Source organism: Pipistrellus kuhlii, unplaced genomic scaffold (assembly GCF_014108245.1).
Source record: "Pipistrellus kuhlii isolate mPipKuh1 unplaced genomic scaffold, mPipKuh1.p scaffold_m20_p_8, whole genome shotgun sequence".
NCBI classification, from domain to species: domain Eukaryota; kingdom Metazoa; phylum Chordata; class Mammalia; order Chiroptera; family Vespertilionidae; genus Pipistrellus; species Pipistrellus kuhlii.
Genome location: NW_023425584.1, coordinates 68,504,494 through 68,525,389, shown reverse-complemented (window position 1 = coordinate 68,525,389; position 20,896 = coordinate 68,504,494). Strand labels below are relative to the sequence as shown.

General features: G+C 50.7%; 1 protein-coding gene across 3 annotated transcripts in view; it reads right to left on the bottom strand.

The window, feature by feature from the left end:
• SCARA5 (scavenger receptor class A member 5) overlaps positions 1–20,896 on the bottom strand; it is a 102,199-nt gene that overhangs the window by 8,624 nt on the left and 72,679 nt on the right. For all 3 annotated transcript variants that reach the window (XM_045576481.1, XM_036424324.2, XM_036424325.2), the window contains exons 5-7: positions 17,713–17,793; positions 15,271–15,369; positions 13,257–13,313 (exon numbers count right to left, since the gene is read on the bottom strand). In XM_045576481.1, coding sequence (XP_045432437.1) covers positions 13,257–13,313; positions 15,271–15,369; positions 17,713–17,793 — 237 coding nt within the window. The remainder of the gene's footprint in view (positions 1–13,256; positions 13,314–15,270; positions 15,370–17,712; positions 17,794–20,896) is intronic.

The window sequence follows — 20,896 nt, the reverse complement described above, 5'->3', positions numbered from 1 at the left end:
GAGAGAAGCTGGAAGGCAGAGGCAGGGCCTGAGACAGAGAAACCCCCTGCATGCTAACCTGGAGCCAGGAGCCACGAAGGCCTGGCCGCTGGCTGGCTAGGGGGTTGGCCCTGGGTAGGTTTGGCTGAGGCCAAGACGTCAGCCTTGATTTCTCACAGACCTGCCTCGCCTCTGTCAGCACCTGACAAGGAGGCAGAGGGCCACCGTGGCCGGGAGGCCTCCAACAGAAGCCTCGGGTGGGATCATAAGCAGAAGGAGGATGCAGTGGGTCCAAATGACCCAGGCAGAGTTCAGAGTTCAGGGTGTCAGGTGAAAATAATAGGAGGAGACTGGGTCAGGGGTGGGCAGCCAGGGCTGATGTTCGGAGGCTCTCCCTTATCCTTTCTGCTCCGCCATCCTGAACTCACTCTGTTTGCTTCTTTGTTGAGCAAAATCAGTGACTGACCATCTCTTAGGGGCCTGCTCCTGTGCTAGATGGGTACATCTAGGAACAGTCTCTGCCTTCATGGACTGCTACTTTAGTGGGAAAGATGAACAAGAAAGCTGAAAAACAAATACAAATATAATTACAGCCAAGTGTTGATGAGCGCATCGATGGAACAGAAGCATGGAAAGGGGAGGGAGAGTGAGTGGAGGCACCCTTTGGATGGGGAGACTTGGGCAGAGCTTTTGCCTTGTGCCCCCACAGTAGGGACACCCAGATGTTCACAGATGCACTTAAGGAATTGCTACCATATTCCCAAATTGGGCAGGGTATTAAGGATGCATGGGTAAATAAGCATTGTATTTGTCCTTGAGGTATTCTGGATAAGAACACAGAATGTCAGAGCTCGTAGAGACCTCAGTGACTGCTCCATCCAAACCCCACATCTAGAAACGAGGAAATTGAGGTCCAGAGAGAGTAAGCAACCAGCTGTTACAGGGATGCCAAGTCCCGCCCTTTTCTAGATGCTGGCTCTTTCCAATGCCGGCCACTTTCAGTACTGCCTAAGCTGTACCAGAGTTAAGCTGGTTCAACCAGTAGGTCCAAGATGGAGGCAGGCTGGCACTCCTCAGACCAGAGGGCACTGCTTGGGAGAGCTCAAGCCACGCTCTGTCCCAGAGGGCTACCTGTACATATCAGATTTCCCCCTGGGGAGAGTTCCCTGCGAAGAGAGATGATGATTTATTTGTCCACGATCCCTCAATACTTAATATTATGCTTGGCTGGCTGAAAACGCTAAGTAAATGTTTGAGGAATAGATGGGCTGGAGACCAGATGGCTGGTTGGATGCATGGCTTTTTTAGTCAGTATGACTGGAATCTCCAGCCGAATGCCTCAGATTTCTCTGTCTCTCTGGTTCCAGGCTTACTCTTCGGTGCCTGGCTGTTGAGAATGGGTGCTGTGCCCACTCACGGATCCCTCCAGCTCAGGCAGGAGTGGTGGTGCTCCAGGATGGAGACCAGGCACTCACTGTTCACATAGTCACTGGGGATCTCAACTCTGGGTTGCATCTCTTTGTGCTGCCTTTATGTAGGTCATTGTAGACTCCCTGTTATTGGCTGATCTTTAAACATGTATTGACCCAGCCTTAGGGACACAGAGGAATAGGAACCCTACATACTTCTTCTCTGGACATAAAAATACTAGGAGACAATTCCAAGATGCCACTGCTAAGTGCCATTGGAGTGGATCTGGGCAGGCAGTGGGGATGGTGAGGAGAGCAGTGAGCAGGAGGGGACTCGCAGGGAGCTGGTCAAGGCATGCTGCCAAGTACTCTTCTTACGTCTGAGGGGCACTAAGACACACTCTCTCCCCCATTTCTTCACTGGTCACACTCACTTCCCAAGGTGTTCAGGGGATCAGTGACAAAGAATCTCTCCTTGCTCAAACCCTAACCAGGCTCTCCTGAGCCTTCTCATCTACAAGGCCCACACCTTGGCCTGTGCAGATGTGAACAGAACACTAACATAGTTGTTAACAGCTCAAAACCAACGCATGGCCCTCCCCTCTCCTAAAGCGCCTGCCTGAGAAATCTCAAGATTATCAAAAGAATTTACTGTTCGTCCAGCCAACGCCTGAAGACAGGTCCCTGCCTCACAGCCTTTCTGGGAGGGGAGAAACCGAATGGGACAAGCGCCAGATGGCTTTCATAGGGACCAAATCCCTCCTGCTTTTTGTAATTTTTCACTTCCCTGACTCTACTGAGCCCCCACTCACCCCTGCCCTGTCTCCGCATTGGCCCTTTAAAATGCCCAGTCACCTCTGTACAAATAAAATTTTAGTTCCGTCCATGCTGGTCTCTTTTTCCTATTGCAATTGTGCATTACTGATTCAAGTGCATCCCGAGCACTTTAACTACCAGCTGGTTTTGTTTATCTCTAATGTCAGATGTGATAAGACTGCTCTTAGTCAACCGGCCAAGGTGTAAGCCATGCTCTCTGCACATGCTAAGGACATGGAGGATGGGTCTGGCTCAAAAGTTCTGTCCAAACTGCTGTGACGATGGTTGTCAGGACCACCCAGCTTCTCTCAGGAATCTGAGCTGGGGAAATGGAGAAAGCCGAGCAGAAGCAAGAAGAGGCAGGGGCAAGAGTGAATAAGCCACGTTGCAGACGAGACACTAAAGTGAAGACATGAACCCCTGGTGCTGTCTTAGATCTGAATGCCCTCCCCATTCCAGGCCCACTTATATCACGAGACCTGATTTTCTAAGGAAGGTGTCCTGATCAAAAGCCCACATTACTTAAAGAGGCCCACCGGATCCCTGGTCCTCTCCAGCAACAATCCCCAAAGAGGCGCCTGTGAATCCAGCACACCAGCCTGAGAGCTTAGCTACTTACCTCTTGGGCCGAGGGTGGATTTGGGGGTTTGGATGGAGGAAACAGCGCGGGGAGGCACCAGGGGAGAGTGGAAAGAGACTGGGTCTGGACTTAGGCACAGGGCTTGAACTCTGGCTCTGCTTCAGGCCAGAGGTGACCCCTCGACCCCTACCCTCTTCTTAAAACGGGTGCAATGGTGGTGGGTGCAAGCAATAGCACGTGGCACATTATGGGCAGCCCCTACCTCTGGCAGGTCAGCACTTTGCACAGCAACACATGGGTGAGCTCCGCGGGGTCGTCAGGAGATGCTGAGGACGGCTGGATACCCTTGAAACCCTCTTTGCAAAGCAACCCTGCTGTATGGGGAGGAGGAGCAAAAGGGGGTTCATCCTTCCAATTGGATTCCTCTCCTAACTTCCTCTCCTCTACCCAGGGCACAGTTCCCAGGATCCGGATCCGTAGCATATTAGGGGAGGGGGACAGGGGCTTCGGCAGAAGTCCGGCTCCTGCTGTCAGCAACTGTCTGCTCTCTCATGTGAGCTGGATGGGATTCCTTAAGCAGAGCAGCTCTGGAATGGCCCGGGAATGTGGTGCGAGGGCTGAGGCCACGGTGGGGCTCCTAGCACAGATCTCCCAGATCTCCTAGGTGGGGATTCTCTTCTCAGAATGGGTGTTTCTTCATTCTCTGTGCCTTGTTTACATATCTATAGGAAAAACAAGGTCATGGACAAAGCAGGCTGGATCTACCCCAGACTCCCTGGATTTGAATCTTGAGCTCCAGAGCCGTAAGGGGCTGTGCCACCCTTGCCCACTTCAAACACAGGAATCCTCTCCACCCAGCATCACGCCCGGCAGCTGCTCATCCTGCCTCTAGGGATGGAAGGGAATGCGACACTATCTCTTGGGCATCCGTCCCAGGATTTTGAAACCAGCATCTGGTTCTATTCACCGGGCGCTGGTATCTCCAAGCGGCTCCAGTGTTTCTTCATCTAATGATTCCCCACCTTTGTTTTGCTCTATATGCTTTGGGTTTTGTGCTTATAATTGGGAGAGAGGGGGCGAGATGTCAAATATCTCCCTCTTTCTCTGGCATCGGGAGGGAGCACAACTGAGGGAGTGGCTTTATTACTGAGCCCCTCAGTGAGCCCGGGAAGACAGCCTAAGGGCCAGTGGCTACCATCTCAAGAACCGATTTCCAGGGCTGGGGTAGCTTTCGAACCACCTACTCCCTGCAGGGCTTGTCCCTCAAACCCAACAACAACAAAGCCAGGTCCTGGGAGCTGCCTGGGAGAGATGCCAAGTTAAGGAGAGAATGTGCGCTCAGTTCTGACTGCATTAGGCATGTGCAAAGTGCTTCATGCATACATTTCCTCATGCTTCTTCACTGAGTTAGTGATGGCTCCCCCTTACGAGAAAAACGAGCCCAGAAAAGTCAAGTAATTTGCAGCTGGTCACACAGCTGCTACAAGGTGAAGCCAGGGAGAAGAGCACAGTCCTTTCATTTTCAAACCACAGACATGACTGTCAGACTGAATACCCAAGACAAGTACTTAACAACAGCCCTCTCCATGCATGAAACACCTTTCATCTATGTCCCGGCAGCCTTATGGGGTCTGCAGTCATTAGCGTCTTTAACAGGATGGAAAAGAGCCTTGGATGACAGCAGAGATTCTCAGCCCTGGCTACATGGAAGAATCGCCCTGGGCGCTTTAAGAGGAGGCCAGGCTAGTTGCCAACAGCTCACAGGTGATGTAATGCACGGCCAGGGCTCGGAGTACTGTTTGAAGGGACGGATCTGGGATCAAGTCCCAGCTACACAGCTGTCAGGCCTTGTGAGTAAGGCCTATAGATGTCACCTCCTCTGGAAGGGTTCCCCTGACCTGTGGCCCCAGGAAGTGCTCTGCACACAAGAGAAATATTACACTGCCCCTTCCTCTTCCAAGGCTGTCCACACTCACCAGTGTAAGCCCTGTGAAAGCCAGGGTCATGGCCATAGCAGCCCCATGGGTCCCCGTAGCAGGTGGAGAGTACAGTGCTCAGCCAACTGAGCGGGTGAGTGAGTGAGTGAGTGAATGCGTGAATGAACAGAATTCACAGCCCTTTTGAGGGGCTCTTGGAACAGATCTGATCCACAAATAAGCCTCGATCCTGCTTGGCTGTGCATCAGGGAGGGCCCCCAACCCAGAGAACTTTGCTTCTCAAGAAAAGCAGAGAAGGGAAACCCACCCAGCCTGAGCCTGACACATCGCAGCTCCTTTAGGTTTGTTTATCCTGACTTCCCGGCCCCCGCCAAAGCAAAACAAGTCGAAAGAAAGGAGGTTGTGGAGAATAGAAATAAACACACGGGGGTGGGAAAACAGGCTCTGATTTTCTGCAGCTGCAGAGAGCCCGGGCCATAATCTGGACCAGCTGCCCACGAAGGAAGTTGAACTTTTATTCTCTTGAGCAGAAAGAACTCCCCAGGCACCCAGCTGCCCTGCAGCCTGGGGTCTCAGAGCCCCCTTCCTGAGGTGGGGAGAGTTGGGCTGTGTCCTTGTGTGGACCTTTCTTTCGCTCTGACATCCACAGGAAATGGAGTTCACATGGGAAGGACAGCAGTCATCCCCTAAGCAAACTGAGGGATTTCTGGTCAGGCATTGCTGGAGGGCATCGCTTTTAAAATGTGGTCTGGCCTGGGGGTGTGCTTTACAAAATGCTATTTCCCAATGGCAATTAGGAAACTTAATATGCTCTTAATATGGCGCTTTGTGCCTCTTCACAGACATTTTGTCAGATGGTCTCATTTGACCTCTGCAGTCCCCCCTCTAAGGTGGAAGAGATTGCACCCTTGAACAGGTGAGGAAGCTCAGCCTTAGAGAAGGATTCTCAAGGTCACCTGACAAAGCGGCCACCCCTGAGCCTCCCACCCACAGCCCTTGGGGCCACTGCACAGTGTCTTTGATTGCGAGTCCCGCTGGGTGCTTGGCATCTCTGCGTAAAAGAAGTAGCAGAAATGTCTCCCAAGTCAACACCGCATTAGGCTTGCTGGGTGGGTTTTAAATGTTGACTCACCCGCTGGTCTTCCCTCTCCTATTGCAGGTCCTTTGGAAACTGGGAGTTTGTCTTGGCTGATTTTGTTTCTCCGACACCCTGCTCATGGCCGCCTGGCTCCCAGTTTTCCCAAGGAAAACGTGTCTGATCAAACAGGAAACGAAGCACTTTTCCTGCCCAGCCCTGAAGCAGGAGCCCTCCCCATTGCAGCGGGAGGACATCTCCATGGCCCAGAAAGTCAGTTCAGAGCTGGATTTGCAGGAAGTTACTTGGCAGCCAGGGGCAGAGGTGAGACCTTTGTCTTGCTTTTGCTCCTGGGGCCCCTCAAAGGGCAGTGAGAGTCGACAGGCTTTTGGGACGAGACAGAAATGCTGTGGATCCAGGAGCAAGTTACTGATGCCGAGCTTCATTTTATATATAACTGAGGAGGTGCGATGCTTATACAACAGCCCTGTAAAGGCTTCGTGGACCCACTGCCTGGACCTCTGAGTCCAACGTCTAGAACTAAGGGGCCTTTCCTAAGAAGGCTCTTTCACACCCTCTGCCTTCACTCACACACTATCCTGTCTTGTTTTTTCTCGAAGTTCTGCTCTCCTTCAAGTTAAAAGCCTTCGAACCTTGTCTGGAAGGCTTCCCTGCCTCCATACTTTAAATCCTTGAAGCAGGACCTGCCTTTAGCACCATATTGATTACCTTCTAGCTCATGACATTGGGCAAAGATTTGAACCTCTCAAAATATGGAGTTTCCTCATCTGGGATAACCACACATACCTTAGGGAGTTACTCTGAAATATACTTGAGCTCAGTGCCTGGGGTGGTCGCTTCTCAAGAAATAGTGTTGAACCCAAGATAAGCCCCGAAGATCATGCTGGGGGACTGAGGCACTGCTGCCAGGACTCACCCAGCTTTTGAGTCAGTGAGGAAACCAGCCCCGACACCCTCCTATCACAGCACCCACAGACCTCAGAGGTGTCCACAGGCTGTGCCTCCCTCTTTCCTCTCTTTTCTTCCATTAGAATTCTACAACAGGCTCTTTAGAAGACAGGCTGAAATCTGGGGCAAGGGGAAATCAGCCCATGTAGAGAACTGGCTCCAAGTTCACCCTGAGGGTGTTCCCCATTGTTAAGGTGGACTGCGAAGCAGCTAAAGCTGATTCCATTTACATCAACAAAGACACTGTGGGCCCTAGCTGGTTTGGTTCAGTGGATAGAGTGTCAGCCTGTGGACTGAAGGGTCCCAGGTTTGATTCCAGTCAAGGGCACATGCCCAAGTTGTGGGCTTGGTCCCCAGTAGGGGTTGTGCAGGAGGCAGCCAATCGGCGATTCTCTTTCATCATCAATGTTTCTTATCTCTCCTTTCCTCTCTGAAACGAATAAAAATGTATATATATGTTTTAAAGACACTGCGGGGACCTCCCTGATGGAATGAATCTGCAGTGAATTCAGCACGGCTCTCTCCCATCCTCAGAGAAGAGAGTGCAAGGTCATGGGGGTAAAGATCAATTCCTGAGTTTGTTAGAATTGCCTTCTGCATAAGCAGTGTAATCATCCCTGGTTTTAAAGTACATCTCAACTTTAAACTTTCTTTGTACAAACCCACATCAAAGACCAAAACGCCAGCTCTTCCGTAGTGTTGAGGCATTTTTGTGTTGTTTTTTTTTGAGGAAATTCCTTGGTCACCTTCACTGGGAAAGTTTGTCATTGAAGGAGTTTTCTTGCAGGGCACATCCCAGAGGCCACCGCACGCTTGCCAAGGGGCTGGGAATGCCAGCCAACGGGGGCTGCCCAGGCCCTTCTGGGAAGGACGGGCACAGCAGTGTCAGCTAAACACAGGGAAGCAGGGACACGGGGATGGCATGGGACGGGCCCCCTTGCTCACTCACCATAGAAAGGATGGGTGTATAGGGCACAGACTGGTCACCTCCACTCGAAAGCGTGAGCTATACCCCACTAGACGAAGGTAAAAAGAGCAAACCTTCTCAAATTCCACTTACACACTTGGCTGCTAATCCTTAACATAAACTCCAAACACTGGCATGTTTATTTTCTCCCAGTTTGTCCTCAGTTTTGGCTTTCAGTGGGTTCCTGCTTTCACTTAGCATGTATTTATAAAACAAGCACTCCTGGGCCTGCTGGTGACCTCCGAGCACCGCCGGAGCACAGATTCCCAGGGGCTTCCCTTCCCCTGCCTAAGCTATTTCTCCTCGCGAGGGCCCACGCTGCAGCTCTTCTTTCTGCGATTTTGTAAGGCACCAATGTAACGGGCTCACTATCTCAGCTGTTCCTAGAAACAGGAACACTATTTGGGTTCAACACTGTTTCTCAGGCACTCCCCTCCCCCCCATCACACAGCCACATTTTACCACCTGGCTTCTTAAAGGAGCCAGGCCTTTTGTGTTTCCAGCCCCTCTGGAATCTATTTGAGGTCATCAGACCAAGGGAAGCGTGGATTAATCGGAGCGGAAATGCTTTCTGCACACAGCCATGTATGTAAAAGCTCTCTTGGAAGGGGTCACCAGGACGCTCTCAGGAAAAGTCACTGAATTTGTTTTTGGAAGGCTTAAGATAGGCTCTTGGCAAACCAGAATGTTTCAAAGGCCAGATTCTGTTCTCTGCACAGTACTGGGGAAGAGGAGATGGTGGAGGCTGAGGGACAGGCCTCAGCGCTGGGTCAGCAGGGGACTCGGGTCTCAGGATTGCTACTCCATGGCCTGTGCTGCTCCCCAGAGCTCACATGTCATCTTCCCAGGAGCTATGTTTCTGCTAAGGACAGACAGAATAGCCCATAAGGACCCCATGCTGTCAAAGGCCAGGAGAATAAAAGGTAACTCAAGATGGTAGCAGAAGGGCTTGGGCCAGACAGGCCCCATCTATGTCCCCTCCACACCTTAAGGACTCAGTGACATCGGCCAGGTTCCTTCTCCTTCTTCCCCAGCCTCCTCCTCACCTCCCTGCCCTTGAAAATTACTGTGAGAATTCAGTGCATAATACACAGAAGCTTTCCTCCCCATAGTGCCAGGTACACGCTTGTTGGTAGTTTTATCTGAGTGGTTCATTTTCCTTGGGAGTAGGGTTTACTTTTAAGTCATGTTGTCAGAGGGGTATCCAAACTGTAGGAGGAAAAGAGGATGTCTACGCACTAAGTGAATAAGGAAATATGATTATATATAAAAGGTCTGGTAGCTCTGTCTCTCCTTGCCTGAAAAAAAATGCTAACTTCCGGTGCTACATTATCCTTAACAGATTCCCGGAGGCACTGCTTGCAGCTAGCTGTAGGTGCAGGGAGGGGAGGAAGAGAATTCACAAACTCTGAAGGACTCTCTTTGCATCCCTTATTCTAAACCAGATCAAAACATCTCAGTAGCTAGGGAGGAAAACTATCTAAAAGCCAACATCCTGATAATTTATTTTGAGCTCATGCAGCACGCTGGGGTGCCCACTGCTTCCCACCCTTCAAACTTACATCCCTAAATATTAAAAACACACATAAGATGTTGGATAGTTTTCAAGTTTTCTGAGATGCCACTGGTAAGTATCCACATGTGCTGGCTTAGAATTAACCCTGGGTCGTCCTGCATATATTTTCCATGTGAAACCAAATTGAGGAAAATATTTTAAACAATCTGAACTTAGATCCTGCTTTAAATTCATGCTGTGGGGCTTAAACAAAATCGAATCCTTTCCCCACCCCCTAGCTGCAAAAGTACTATTTATTTTTCTTGCAAATGGACCATAGACGAAGGTAAAACAAATGTCTTTCTGTCTTGAGATGTATATATCTTTTCTGGCCAAGCTCCCCACAGCCAAACATCTAACAGAATGACTAATATAGCTCTTGCCTGGAATAAAAACAACAACTTTACCTCTCATCGAGCAGAAATCGGGAGGTCTGGATTCTAGACCCAATTTGGCCATGACCTAGCCTGGGCACTGTGGCCAGTCTCTCTGGCTCTCTGTTCTTGCTCTCTGTTTAGGGAGCGGGTGGGGTATGCTTGGGCGTAGGAGAGGAGTTGATCTGAAACCCCACCCAGCTCTAAAATCCTATGACTCCAGATCAAAACACGGGTAAACAATGGCAAGATCTTGAACGAAAGTATTGTAATATCAACTTAAAACATGGGTGGTGAGAAGTCTTCTCTAGAATGCCCTCTTCAAAGGGAACCCCCCATTTCCGATGTTGACCTGAGGCATGTCAATCTTGTTTTTCTCATCAGTTCCTGTCACATAGTAACATCTGCACCGGCTGGAACCTTAGGTTTGCGCTGCTAAAGGTCAGAGGTGTTTGGTAAAGGTTCCATGGCCTCAGTCCAAGCTGGGGTCCCGGAGGAGGGTCCCTCCTCCACTGTACTCCTTTTTGAGGGAGGGTAGAGCTCCGATGCTGAGAATCCTTCCTCCCTCGCATCCTCCTGCGCCGGCCCAGGGAATGACTAACAACCCCCATCCCCCACCTCCTGTAGCGGGCAATCAGTGTGGGTCAGAATTTCTGCACTTTTCTGAAAGATGATCCTTGGCTTCCTCCTCAGAGCCTCACTCCCAGGGATATAGTTTATGCCTCTGGGATTGGAGTTCCTTGGAAACACAACCAGGAGTCTCAACACAGCATGGGTTTTATGTGGTCAGAGGCAGGCCGGGGGTAGAGGCCATGGGAAGGCATAGATCTCCACTCTACATTGCTGCAGTGGCCCCCTTCAGCCTAAAAGACCCTGAAATCTGTATGTCCTGCGAGGGAGTCACTGGGGGTTTTAGGGAGCCCCCAACCCTACTCTTCAAGACCAGGCCTAAGCTCTCATTGCAGAATCAGAGAAGTCGGAGGCCCAGGTGTTTGGTTCTGCCTCTGCACGTGCCCTGGGAGAGTCAGTCAGTGCCCCACTCGGGCCTCTGAAGGCAGGGAGATGGATGAATGGCGTTCAGCTGTGTGGTCCTACAGTTCCTGTAGGTCTCCTACGTCCCCTGCCCGCTGGGTAAAGCATCCCATGATAGAGCTGTCTCCGCTGAGCCACCTCATCTTCCAGGTCCATCACCCACGGTGACGCTTCTGGGTCTCATCAGGGGGCAGGGAGGAGAGGCACAGACCCTGTGCAAGGGCTGCTGTCTGACCTTTGGGCTCCAGGGAGGGTGTAGCCGCCTCAGGGCAGGAAAGGATGCCAGCAGTCCCCGAGGAGGGGCTGTCCAGAGCTGACGTCAGCCTCTTTCGGTGCAGTCAATAGGCTCCAGGGCCAACTGGATTAATGGTCCTTCTCCCAAGCTCCCCACCCACGCCCCGGGGAGCCCCACACCACTGTGGCTCAGCTCCCACCTCCCAGACTGTGGCCCCAGCTTCTGAGCCCAATCCAAGCACAAAGCCCAGCCAGCTGGGCCCACGGAGGTGAGTTATAAACAGTGACCAAAGCAGCCGTGGGACGAGTGGTGACTGATGACCACCGCCTCTCCCTGGGCTCGGCGAGCACAGACCTCCTCTCTCCTCTCAGGCCTGTGGAAGAACGGTTGCCAAAGAGTTCCTGACAAGCACCCCTCTGGTATGTGAGCAGTGCTTCTGATTTCCCTCTAAAGGTCATCTTTCCACAGTCCCTCCCTTCCTGCCACCCCATCAGGAGTTGTTTATTTCACACAGCTGAATGCCATGGTCCTTCTCAGCTCCCTTGGCAGCAACCCAGAAGAGCGCAGTCAACAAAGAGAGCGGGAGGAGGCAGCAACCCAAAGGCAAAGTATGGTGCCCAGCCCAGTTCATAAATGTGACTCTGATATGTCACAGATGTCCTAGATCATAGCCAGGCTCCCTTCCTTGGCCATCCACACTTGCCTTTTGGCTCCTGCAGGGCCCAGCAGATCTCCTCATCTAGCCAGGACACTGCTAGCTTGGCTGTTGGCTGCTCTAGAAAGGGGCTCCAGATAATGCCAGAAAGACTCTGAAGCACATATATTGCTTTGGGAATCACAGCATCGAAGGGGAGGTGGATGTGAGAAGTCCACGGTATGTGTAGGCACACCTGTCCTCAGGTATGTCCATCACTTTAGTGACAAAATACTGTCACAGATGTTTTCTCTGATTCTGAGTCACTGCCCCGGGGAAAGGGAAGGACCGTGGAAGGAGGAGGTGAGTTGAAGTTCAGGACAGACACCTTGGAAAAGGGCATATTAAGGAGCGAGGCCTTCTGGTCAAGCATGACGAGGAGGAAAGTACTATTTTAAGGATCTACTGAAACCAAAGATTGGCTCCAGGGAAACCCATCCATCTGGGTTCCAAGTGTGAATCTGAAGAGGTGCCTGTTCCTGAGTGTCTGGGGCAGAAGGCAGGCGTTCTTTCCCAGCAGTCTCCCTGCAGAGCCAAGGCTGCGGTACAGAGGCCCTGGGAGAGGATAATCCGTCTGTGTCTACACAGGGCCGCAGCATTTCAGAGCCCAGTGATACTAGATGCTGGCATTCTTTTGCAACTTGGTTAGGAGACACTATTCATGGAGACTTGGCTGGGAGGCTCATTCTCCTCTGGCAATCTCGCCAGGGTTCTACATGTAGCAGGGAGAATAAACCCAGGGAAAGAGTGCTAACTAGATAAGCTGGCTAGCCTTATAAACATTTTAGGAAGTACCCTTGTCAGGAAGATGCCCTTTATGAGACGTGGGGGCCTGCCAGGTAATGGAGATCCCTCGCATCTCTGCTCAGTTGGTGGCAAAGAAGGAAAACAAAAGGAACCCTGCTTTGCCTCCATGCCTTTCCCCACGCTAGTACTCAGGGAAGCCATGCATGGTTTAATGAGGCCAGTGACTGAATTTTAGCAACCATCTCCAGTGAATCAAGGAAGTGTGTATTACACAGGATAATAATGGACCCTTACTGATTTCTAACCTCATGTCCAGGCCCAAGCACTTGATGTGATTAACTCATTTACTGCTCACAGTGATCCTGTAAGGCAGTGTTTCCCAAACTTTTGACATATGTATACCCCTTCTATAATTTTCGTAATGCTGAGTACCCCTTGTACTCATGAGAACGTAGAATTAGGCACAGCTAAGCATGGTGCAATGCGTACCCCCACCAAACTCTTCCCATACCCCGGGGGTACGTGTACCACACTTTGGGAAACACTGCTAAGCTATGGACTCTTTTATCCTCATTCTACAGATGAGAAAACAGGGGCCTGGAGATGGCATAGCTGTATACTGAGGCAGCCAGGAGGGAGCCCAGGAAGTCTGCCTCCAGGTCCTTCTACATGGCCACGGGGCTTATGCCACCCTGGAAACTCGTGGTCTGTGTCCCCGGAGCACACCTGTCTCTTGGTGGAGCCCTGACACAGGTAGGGGGCTCCTTTCACATCAAAGCCCTGGCCCACGGGTCCAGCCCTTGAACCCCCCAACTGGTGGGGCTTTCTGGGTGATAGCTATTCCCGTGCTGACACAGAATCCAGTGATCCCAACAACGTTTCCTTACTGGCATCCCCTGCTCTGTCTCCTTTATCTCCTTTCTCTCCTTTTGGGCCTCGGTCACCTGAAACAGAGGAGAAAACTGGCATTAGAAACGGAAGTAAACCCTAATGGTAAATAAAGTATTATCTGCAGGAGACATTTTTAAAAATAGATTTTTTTTAAATTGATTACAGAGAGGAAGAGAGAGAAACATCAATGATGAGAGAGAATCATTGAATGGCTGCCTTCTATATGTCTCTACAGGGGAATGAGCCCACAATCTGGGCATATGCCCTGACCAAGAATCAAACCCATGACCTTCTGGTGCATAAATGACCTTTGACACTCAAACAACCACTGAGCAACACTGGCTAGGCTGCAGAAGACTTATTAACCCAATATCAGGGAGAACATCATGCAGGAGCCAGCAGCACCGAAGGGCAGGCCATGGCAGGAAAGAGCCACCTGCTCTGTCACCTGGGGAAGGAGAAGGCATCCAGCTGAGAAGTTTCATTTCCTCCTCACTAAAGCCTCACACACCGGCACAGACCGAAGGAGTACGTGGTATTCAGCAGAAAGAAGACAAAGCAAAGCTATTCCTATGAAACACTCAAGGTTTTTGAAAAGTCTACACCCAAGTTCGCTCTAATAAGCAGAGGAAGAGAGAAGGAGGGAGGCTCTCAGTTACAGAGAGAGACATGGGTTCTGTGTTAGGCAGCTTTACTAGTGGGGGAGCCAGAACACATGGAGGAGAGTTCCCAGGGAACTGTGGTATTCCCTTCCCAGGATACGGTCTTTTCCCCAGCTAACATCTCACTCTACAAAGAAGTAATGGATCCTGACACCACTTGAGCAGGCGATACAATGACCTGGCAGAGCTATTCCAACCACCTTCAGAAAGCTATCTGCAAATTAAAGGCCCAGGCATGATGTCTGGTGAATATGAGCAAGCCAAGCAAATTCCAGGAGAGAACACCAAGGATGATCCAAGTTTTGGGAACACACACACACACACACACACACACACTACAAAACAAAACAAAGGCAACCATAAATGTAAATATAAATAGGAATGTGTTTAGAAAAGGTCTGGCAGGATATGCCCCAAACTGTTTATAGTGGTTATTCTACAAAATAAGAGCTTAAGGGACTAAAGGGTGGGGGGTTGACTTTTGACAGTACACTCCACACTTCTGTTTTGTTAGTGGTTTTTTTTGTTTTGTTTTTTTTGTTTTTTTTTTTTCCAAGAAGGATGTTTGGTTTTGGTACTCAGTTTCAGAATCCATTTAAAACATGTGGATCCTACAAGGAAGGAAAGCCTCAGCTTGTTTAATCACCAACCGGAAGGTAGAGTAAAAGTTCCCAGTGACGGAAGATGAGGAGACCATCCCAGACATGGGGTGGGAGTGACTAACAGCACGTTTTTCTTAGATTTCATGTTAACAAGTGAGGAGGTCAAGCCCGCGGGGGGAAAGTATCATCCTATTTCCTCGTCATCTTCTGCCACGATGCTGGGCTGGGCACCCTTGAGATAAACACGGAAAGACAGGGACTGCCTATAAAGTGGGCTCCCTGACAGTGAGCAAGGTGCCTATCAGCAGGAGGAAAAACGAGAAGCACTGGGCAGTGGAAAGCTGAGGACTGATTCCAAGTTGGGGAATACAAAGAATATGGCGGACTGGGAGGGGGTGGCAGTCCTGGGTTCCTGCGAGCCCCGCTCCCAGCTGAGCTTCCTTGTAGAGGCAACAAGCAGGACTGCTGGCTCTCCCATGCATTTCGATAGCTCTTCCGAGCACCAAAGTGCCTTCACACACATGTATCCCACTGAATCCTCAGGACAGCTCTGCAAAGTGTGGCATCCCCAGAGAGTCTCGTGTGGGGATGAAGAAACGGATGATGAACGAGGAGATGAAGTGATTTGCTCAGGGTCACTCTGAGCCCGTGGCACAGCCAGAATTCAGAGCCAGTCCACCCGCTACGATGTCTATGAGGGTGCCCGGGGGCCAGTGTGAGCGAGGTGCTCTGAGATTCATTATTACCTTTGATCCCGCGCATGCCCATCACGCCCATGGCTCCCGGCCTCCCATCATCACCCTTGGGGCCAGGCAGTCCTGGGGTTCCTCTCTCCCCTGGAAGACCTGGGGAGACAAGAGACACGTTGGGGCCTTTTGTGGTCACCGTCTGGCTCAGCAGTTGACTTCACCCATGATCCCTCCCCATGGCCTCTGCTTCCTGCTGCCTCTCAGGTAACCTAGAGGCAGTAACCTGAAGGCCAGCACATACCTGCCCCATTGACACCCTTTATCCAGTGAGGCCGGACACCTCTCCCCGAAAAATCCAGTTCTACTGAGTGATGGCGGTGGTGGTGCCAACCCCATTTGGGAGCTGTCCCTTTGCCTCTAGCTGTGCTGGAGATTTAGATTTGGCAACATTTTTTTTTTTTCTTGGAGCATTTTTTATGTGACAGGCACTGTTCTGGATGCTTTGTATAAAGTGTCCCATTTAACCCTCACAATAAACTAAGGTATTATTTCACTCTGTGCTACAAAGGAGGAAACTGAGGCCCAGAGAGATGGAGTAACCTGCCCACGGTCACACAGCAGTGTCGGAGGCTGGATCTGAGCCCTGGTCTTTCTGAGCTAAGAGCTCAGGGTGAGTTGGCTTCATCTCACACAGACGAACAGGGTTTCCTGGTACTGAGAGTAGGAGGAAGGTGAAATAGCTCCCTGCACAGGGGAGTGTAGAGACGGGGACAGTAGGCGAAGGAGGAGGAAGAAAGGTCAGTAAAGGGGGTGATGGCTGAAACCGGTTTGGTAGAGCGTCGATCTGCAGACTGAAAGGTCCTGGGTTCTATTCCGCTCAAGGGCATGTACCTTGGTTGCGGGCACATCCTCGATAGGGGGTGTGCAAGAGGCAGCTGGTCAATGTTTCTCTCTCATCGACGTTTCTAGCTCTCTATCTCTCTCCCTTCCTCTCTGTAAAATATCAATAAAAAAATATATTTTTTAAAAAAGGGGGGGTGATGGATGGCCTGCTACCGGGTCAGGCCTGGGCCTCCTGACCAGGAGGCCCCACAGCCACTGCTGGTGTGCCACCTGGGAGAGCCAGAGTCAACACACGTTTTCACCCAGTGATGGCCCTGGGTCCCCCGTGGCCTGACCTTAGCCCACAGTTATCTCTGCAAAGCAGTGCAGCATTGTTCTTTGCTGCTCTGAATGTTAGTTTTCTTTGGGGTTTTTCTCTAACATAAAGAAACCTGTCTCCCAGGAATTATTCCTCCAGAGTTTATGACAAATGGCTGGAGGGGGACAGGTGGTCCCAGGAGGGTGGCAGGACCTCAGAGAGGGGCTTAATTTCTTTTTCTCCTTCCTCACACATTTTCCCAGAGTCCAATGGCCCTGATGCCACGGAACTGTGAGTATGGGGCAGGATGCGCCCAGGAATCCCCATCCTGTCATTTTACTAAAGCAGGAAAGGAGGTGCAGTTTTGAGTTTAGGGAGCGTCCCTGAGAAGGGAATGAGAGCCAGGCCACGGGCTCTCCCTCCACCAGCCTCTGCCTCCACTTCTGCTTGCCACCTCCTTAGAGAGTTAGGAGGGAGGTGGTTTGGAGGTATGTTTCCTGATATAAATAAACAGACACCTGTCCCCTGAGAAGCTCTTCTTTTTCTTACATTATTCAGAGGGCTTTTCACTCTGCTAGAGAAATGCTGCTCACAGTAGAGGCTCAGGAAGGGACAGACTGGGATGCAAAGTTTGATAGAGTAATGAAACAGGAACCTCCAAGACAATGAGAGTAAGAAGACCATATGGCACATCCTGGAATGATGTCATTTCATTCAATGTCATTTTGTTATAACATTGATGAGATGCCATGGGAACTTAACTCATTTATATCCATTAGCCTAAGGTAAAATAGGTTCGTTACATGTTGCTTCACTTAAAATCACAGAACCCATCAATGATGTTGAGTGAGAACTTACTGTACACTTTCCAGAAGGCAAAAAAGTACCCTCCCTACCAGCCACTGGATCTCCAGGGCTGTCACCCATGTGTGTGGCAGGATAGAGAGGTAGGAGAGGGGCAGGCGTTCATTGACCTGCATAGGTTCAGAGGTACCTGGTGATTCACTGAGGGGGCACAGCATGACTGGAGGGTTGGTCTGGATCACAGAGCACCCTCAATTCCTTCTGAAGACCCTGGTCACACAGAGCCTCTCTCCTGGGGTGAAGAGTCTTTTCAGGGAACTGTGAGCCTCTCGTGAGCCTTTTCCTTCAATTCCTGGTACTTTCCATGAAAGAGTATTTGCTCCATCCTATTGTCACACGCATAACCCGCCAGTCTCTTAACAGAGCAGGGCACTTGAGGCTGAGTTGATTGGGCACATGACCGACCCCAATGAGAAAGCACAGGGGCGGGAATGGATCGGTGGCCCCTTCCCTTCCTGGTATGCCCAGGGCCCTCCCGGGGGTTTCCCCATTACCTCGAAGTCCGGGTAATCCAGGGATTCCAGGCTCGCCTTCCTTTCCTTCATCGCCCTGATCGCCTTTGGGGCCCGGCGGTCCTGAAAGGGTGACAAACAGCACCCAGATTAGAAGGTGGCTTTCTGGAACAGGACCCCTAGGGACTGGTGTCCTTATAAGAAGAGGACGCACAGACAGACACCTGGCGAGAATGCCGCATGGCGTTGGAGGCAGACATTGGAGGGATGTGTCTACAAGGATTCTGGTAGCACCAGAAGTTGGGAAGAGGCCAAGAAGGATCCTCGCGCTTTTGGAAGGAGTGTGGCTCTGTGGGCCCCTTGATGCCAGACCTCTGGCCTCCAGGACAATGAGAGAATACATTTCTGTTGTTTTAAGCTCCCGAGTTTGCGGTGCTTTATTATGGCAGCCCCAGGAAACCAAAACATGTATGCTCACAGCATAGCAGTAAATGTCTTGCACAATAAATATTTGATGAATGAATGAGTTTATGAGGTCAGAGGGTGTTAATACATACAAAACAACCAAGAGGCCAAGATCAAGATGTACTGATATTCTAGAAGTTGGCACTGTCCTCAGACCCTAACCGGAGTAGACAGCTGTTTAATAATTCAATGGCACATGCACAGAGGAAAAGTAATCAACAATTTAAAAATGCACGAGTTCCACAAATCATTTGAGGACTGGCTTTTGGAGCCATTGTCCTCTTTTCTCCAAAGAAAAGCAAAGTCAGACTGATCCCAGTTTTCAGGTGACAGAGTGCAGACACAGAACCTGTTTAGAACACAACTAAGATGATAGGTGGAAGGCAAGTCATATTAAAGAGTCCAATCAGCTTCCCAATGCCCATTATAGCAACCTCTGGCCAAGGCTGAAGAAAGGAGACTGAGAGAGGTCCCTGGATCTCTGTATTCCGTGGGCTGCCACAAGGGTGGGCCGCCTGCCTGCCCCTAGCCCAGCACACCCCACCTTTTATCCCTCTCCTCTGCCCTTCCACTTCTCCCTAAATGGAACACAGAGCTCCAGGAACTGAGCAAGTCAAGGATGCAATGGAACAGACACTCCAATTTGTTCTCTTCACTCTGGTGAGTATGGGTCTTCCCTAGAGTAATTCTCACGAAGGGAAGACACTACCCAGCAGAATGGCCCTGATGGTGGGCGTCAGGGTGGCAGAGACCCCTTGGGGTTGATTGTGGATATGGAGCATCTTGAGTTCCAGGTCCTGGTTCTAGAAAATCTAAATAAAAAATTATTTTCTTGGGCATTGGTAGCGATGCATAAGTGGATTAAATGACATAATGGATGTAAAGGGACTTAGTAATCTTTAAGTGGCAAAGCCATCCCTGACAATCTGTACCCTACTTTCCACAGCGTTTCACCAGAATGATTTAAGATGACTGTGTGTGAAGATCCTAACCCAAATTTGGCTGGGTCATTCAGACAGTCAGGTCTGAAAACATTTTTCACATGGACATCATTTTTTAAAATACTTTTTTATTGATTTCAGAGAGGAAGGGAGAGGGAGAAAGAGATAGAAACACCGATGATAAGAGGGAATCATTGATTGGCTGCCTCCTTCCTGCCCCCCTCTGGGGATTAGCCCCACAACCTGAGCACATGTCCTGAGTGAAATCGAACCCTGACCTTCTGGTTCAACCCCTGAGCCATGCCAGCTGGGCTGCATATACTTTTTAAGACACAAATAATGGGTTTGTGAGGTTCTGTATTAGAGATTAATTGGGAAGAAATTGGGACGGACAATAAAAGTGGGTTAATGACTTCCAAACCTTAGTCACTTCCTTAGGTGGTCTTGGCCCAGCAGACTCAGAGGAGCCTAAAACGTGCCCAGTCTGAGTCTTGGGGGCCAGACTGCTTATTGTTCTGCCGATTAAGCTTTTCTTCAAATCATTGGTGCCCATGCGTAATGTCCTCCCGAGATCTGACATTGTGTCATTTTCTCAGGAATCCAGGCTAAAAGTCTTGAGCTCACTTTGTCACTCATCCCTTTGCTCTGCCTTCCTGGGCTGTTACTCTTCAAGGCTCCTTACTGAGGAGACTCCCGTGTTGGATCTGTCTCCTTCCTCCCCGGCATCAAGCTCATCAGGGTCCTCATGGTCTCGCTTCCAGCCATTTGAGAGATCTCATTGACTCCACTTTCTCTCTGCAACCCTGTTCCTGCTCATTCTGTTAACTAATCTCATCAGAATCAAAGGAGCTCTGTGTCCTCGGGCTCCCCTCTCTCAGGATCTGCGCTTCTGCACACCCACAGTCTGATGCTTCTTCCACCTCAGCAAATGCGTTCTCCTCATGGTGCCTCCCACCCTGACCCCCAGTCCCTTCCTTTCTAAGAGTCCTGTCCCTCAGCCCTGGAGCTCACCTTTGTGCACACCCTTCTGAACTCTTAGGACAACAGAGCAGAGATCCCACATTTCAGAGCTGGACAGAGCCTCAAGCATTACTGGGGGCATGGTCAGGCCACTGTGCCCAGCCACTCACCTCCAACTGTGGTCCCCAAAGAGGACATGCCTCTCTGAAAGGCTATAACTCCCCTCTCTGTGGCCCCGCGTCTCACACAGCACCTGGCACACAGTAGGGACTCAAAGAAGGACTTTTGGGCAGTCATAGAAGCTGTTCTGGTATCCATGGTCTCAGCAGTATCCAGATTAGCTTTTTAACTTCTCATCTTTTCTACCCCCGGAGCAGGCGAGAGCAAGGAGGTGGGCTAATATAAGGAGGAAAACAGTCAGGAAAACAGCCCCAGAGCCCCAGAGCCCACTGTGCTTTTGGTCTGGTGTGCCGGCTTCTCCTTCCTGCCTGCCTCCTGCGGGGGCCTGAGGAGTAAGACACCTGTGCCTGGGTCCCCTCCCAGAGCCTGCCCACCAGTCTAGCCCACTCCCCCCACCCCACTGCCCCCAAGGCCGTTCTGCCCTTGCCTGGCTGCCTGAGAGCCACTCCAGCTGGAAGCATTTCCAGAACAAAACAAAGTGTATGTGACCCAGCGTTTGGGAGAAACACCAGGATTCTTCTGGGAACCAGCCCACAGGGAGGGAAAGCAGTCCTGTTCTCTCTTCCCGGATCCTGGAACTGGCGATGGGGCGGGGGACTCGCGTGTGCCGGAATCTGGACAGGGACCTGCCAAGAACAAGTTCTCATGACAGCTGATAAAATGGGCCCGACGCCAGCATA